This window comes from Colobus angolensis, unplaced genomic scaffold (genome assembly GCF_000951035.1).
Source record: "Colobus angolensis palliatus isolate OR3802 unplaced genomic scaffold, Cang.pa_1.0 Scaffold160, whole genome shotgun sequence".
NCBI classification, from domain to species: Eukaryota; Metazoa; Chordata; class Mammalia; order Primates; family Cercopithecidae; genus Colobus; species Colobus angolensis.
Window position 1 is genome coordinate 1027147 of NW_012114711.1, and position 3362 is coordinate 1030508.

At 38.0% G+C, this 3362-nt stretch overlaps 1 protein-coding gene across 1 annotated transcript in view; it reads left to right on the forward strand.

The window, feature by feature from the left end:
- GXYLT2 (glucoside xylosyltransferase 2) overlaps positions 1-2869 on the forward strand; it is an 85495-nt gene extending 82626 nt beyond the window's left edge. The window contains exon 7 of the mRNA XM_011937208.1: positions 2479-2869. Within this exon, the coding sequence (XP_011792598.1) occupies positions 2479-2661 (183 nt within the window). The 3' untranslated portion in view covers positions 2662-2869. The remainder of the gene's footprint in view (positions 1-2478) is intronic.
- Positions 2870-3362: the final 493 nt, after the last annotated feature.

Genomic DNA, 3362 nt, shown 5'->3' on the forward strand with positions numbered 1-3362 from the left:
CACACCTGGCTAATTTTTGTATTTTTAGTAAAGACAGGGTTTTACCATGTTGGCCAGGCTGATCTCTATCTCCTGACCTCAAGTGATCCGCCTGCCTCAGCCTCCCAAAGTGCTGGGATTACAGGTGTGAGCTACCACACCCAGACAATCTGGGAGTATTTCTAAAGAAAAAAATTGTTTCGATTTGTGGAGGACTAAATCATAACACATTTCTATGCAACAATAGCTTCTGAGAGGAAATTCAGGAATTTTTGTGTTTACCACAGACAAAAACATTTGATCTGTTAATCATCAGTAGATAGTCATCTCTCTTTTTTAAACTCTGGAGCAATGGGTGGAAATCAGACACCAACTTCAAATTTAATGTGTAAAAAGCAAATAGTTCAGCTGCTTCTGTTGGTAAGAAAATTCAACTTCCTACCAGCCTGAGAAAGGTCTCTTTAAAGAATTTCTTTCCCCCTAGGGTTACCCAGCTGGTCCATACAGGTTTTATCACCTCACTGCAGGGAGGAAGTTGAATATTCTATTCCCCAAGGGGATCTGGCTTAATCCCTAGTTGCTCATATAGTTGGTATCAGCACAGCAATGTTTTGCATAATGCTTTATTTTTCTCAAATGACTATTGAGTAAATGATCTTGATATTTGCAACAGCCCTAGTGGATTTAGTAGGGTCCTGAATCATCTCTATAAGGTAAACAAGGAAATTGTAACATAAGAAATAAACATATTGAATATAATTGCTGTTCTGTAAGACATACAGTCTGTGTAAGATGCATCTTATTTACAGAGACATTTTTGAAAATTGTTAAATACCTTTTGTTATATAGAGACAATGATCTGAAAGTATAAAATGAAAAAATATTATCTTGTTAATGTAAATATGATAATCTTATATATGTTAGAATCCAATAAGATATCATGGGTGCAATATTAGCAAAAAAAAGTCAGTCTTACCCTGAAAAAAAATAGATATGAAAATCTCAGCACTACACAGAAATGTTTAGATGTCAATCAGTTTTGATATGCAGCATTATTATAGTAGCAACAAATTTAAATCTAAAATTTTAGGGTAATACTTTCCTTCTGATGAGTTGCCCTGTGGTTATTTTTGTTAAGGAAACTACCATTATGATGGGAAACTCTTATTTTTGCTGTTATATTTTGTTTCCTTATTTCACCACTAGAGGTGACATCATTATTTTGTAAGTTTAGTACTAGGCCTTCCATTTGTGGTATGGACACGTATGATATGGAGCAATTTCTGAATTGTCTTTCACATAGGGGAAAATGCATCTTATATATCCATAAATTGGTTTTAGTGAAAGAGCCAGAATGGAACATAGTTTCCTAACTTCCATCCCAGTTTCCTTTCTACTTGTTCAAAATGGCCAGTGAAGCACACAAATGGCACTCAGATTTGTTGATGGCTCACAAACTGAAAGAGGTTCCTTCCCTTGTTTGGTAAGTCCCACAAAAACATCTGTTGTAAAGACTTGAAATACAATGCCTTTCTTTTTTATGAGAGCCAATTTACCCACAACTCTCAACTACCGGTACTGGTCTGACTCTGCAGAAAAGGGTTGCCGGGAAAGGTCAATGATATCACCCTAGAACATTCTAGAATGATGAATTTTGAGAATGTGAAACCTCGTGTGTTTGTCTGCCTCGGAATTCTTGTGCTGTATCCTGAAATTTTAGGTGAATTTGGCCGATAATTGAGGGAAAATTTGCTTTTCTAATCCTTGCTGCCTAAAAGTGCTAATTATTTTCCATAGCTAGGATATTACCATGAAGCAATATTTTCTCTGCCTTTGATAACTCCCAGCAAATTACTACATTAACCACCTTTGTAATCCAGGAGCCACAAATTTTAATTCAGTGGCCTGCTAAAACATGCGCTTTCTGGTCTAAAGTTTGCCAAAGGTGGTGCTACCCGATATACTGCATTGAATACTGGGAAGGGCTGGGCGCGGTGGCTGACGCCTGTAATCCCAGCATTTTGGAAGGCCGAGATGGGTGGATCACGAGGTCAGGAGATCGAGACCATCCTGGCCAGTATGGTGAAACCCTGTCTCTGCTAAAAACACACAAAAAAATTAGCTGGGCATGGTGGCACGAGTCTGTAGTCCCAGCTACTCGGGAGGCTGAGGCAGGAGAATGGCGTGAACCCGGGAGGCGGAGCTTGCAGTGAGCTGAGATCCGGCCACTTAACTCCAGCCTGGGCGACAGAGCGAGACTCCGTCTCAAAAAAAAAAAAAAAAGAAACTGAGGTTCAGAGAGTTTAAATGATTGCCTGGGGTTGCACAGCCGAGACAGGATGTTAACTTAGATCCTCAAAGGTCTTTTCACTTGTCCAAACCTGTGCCTGTGTGCTTATCGTAATTCCTGTGTCATTTCTTAATAAAAATGATCTGCATTTAAAATGGCATTTCCGTTACTAAAATAAACTTTTTTTTTTTTTTTTGTCATTCTTTCAGTTTCCCTTTCAAGACAATCTCTTTCAATCCATGTATTACCCCCTTCAGCTGAAGTTTTTGGAGACTGTGCACACTTTATGTGGACGGATCCCGCAAGTTTTTCTGAAGCAAATTGAGAAAACAATGAAAAGGGCTTATGAGAAACACGTCATCATCCATGTTGGCCCCAACCAGATGCACTGAATATTTTGTCTTGTTGCAAGTCAATTAGGTGTCTTGTGACCAAGGAAATATTAATCTCTAAGCTGCCTGGGTCTTTTTGTGTGAATATTTAATGGTGCTCTATGACTGTTGAGTTTTAAAAACCTCGTTAAATTTTGCCAAATCAGTTGCCCCCAAAAGAGAATATGCTTTCCCTTATTTTTTTTCTAAAATGCTATTTATCTCTAAGAAAAAAAAAAAAAAGACTATTATGCATTTAACATTGTTTAAGCAGGTTGAACTAGCTGTGAAAATAGCTTTTGTGAGCCTTCCAATTCCTAAATGTCTGAGACCATTTCAGTGGCACCTGAGGTGTTATATTGATCTAGCATTCCTGAGACTCTTTCTATGCAACTGACTCCCCCACACCCGTGTTATAAAAGTAATACACACTTGTGAAACAGACAGACACACTTGTAGAGCATATGGATCAAGGGCTCAAAATCGAGATTACATTAGCCATAATCCTACTGACCAGTGGAAAAGATTGTTTCCATTTTAATGCAGTTCCTTACAGCCTTTTTTTCTCCACTTTTGCGTTTTCCACTCTAACACACATCTAAAACAGGTAATTTCAGTAAAAACTGGCCTTTTTGCTGAGATTTTTATGTGGGAGACTAAAATATTAGATGAGATGATTATGTGTACAGAATTTTACTTAAAATACATCTGAGAGAAGGATT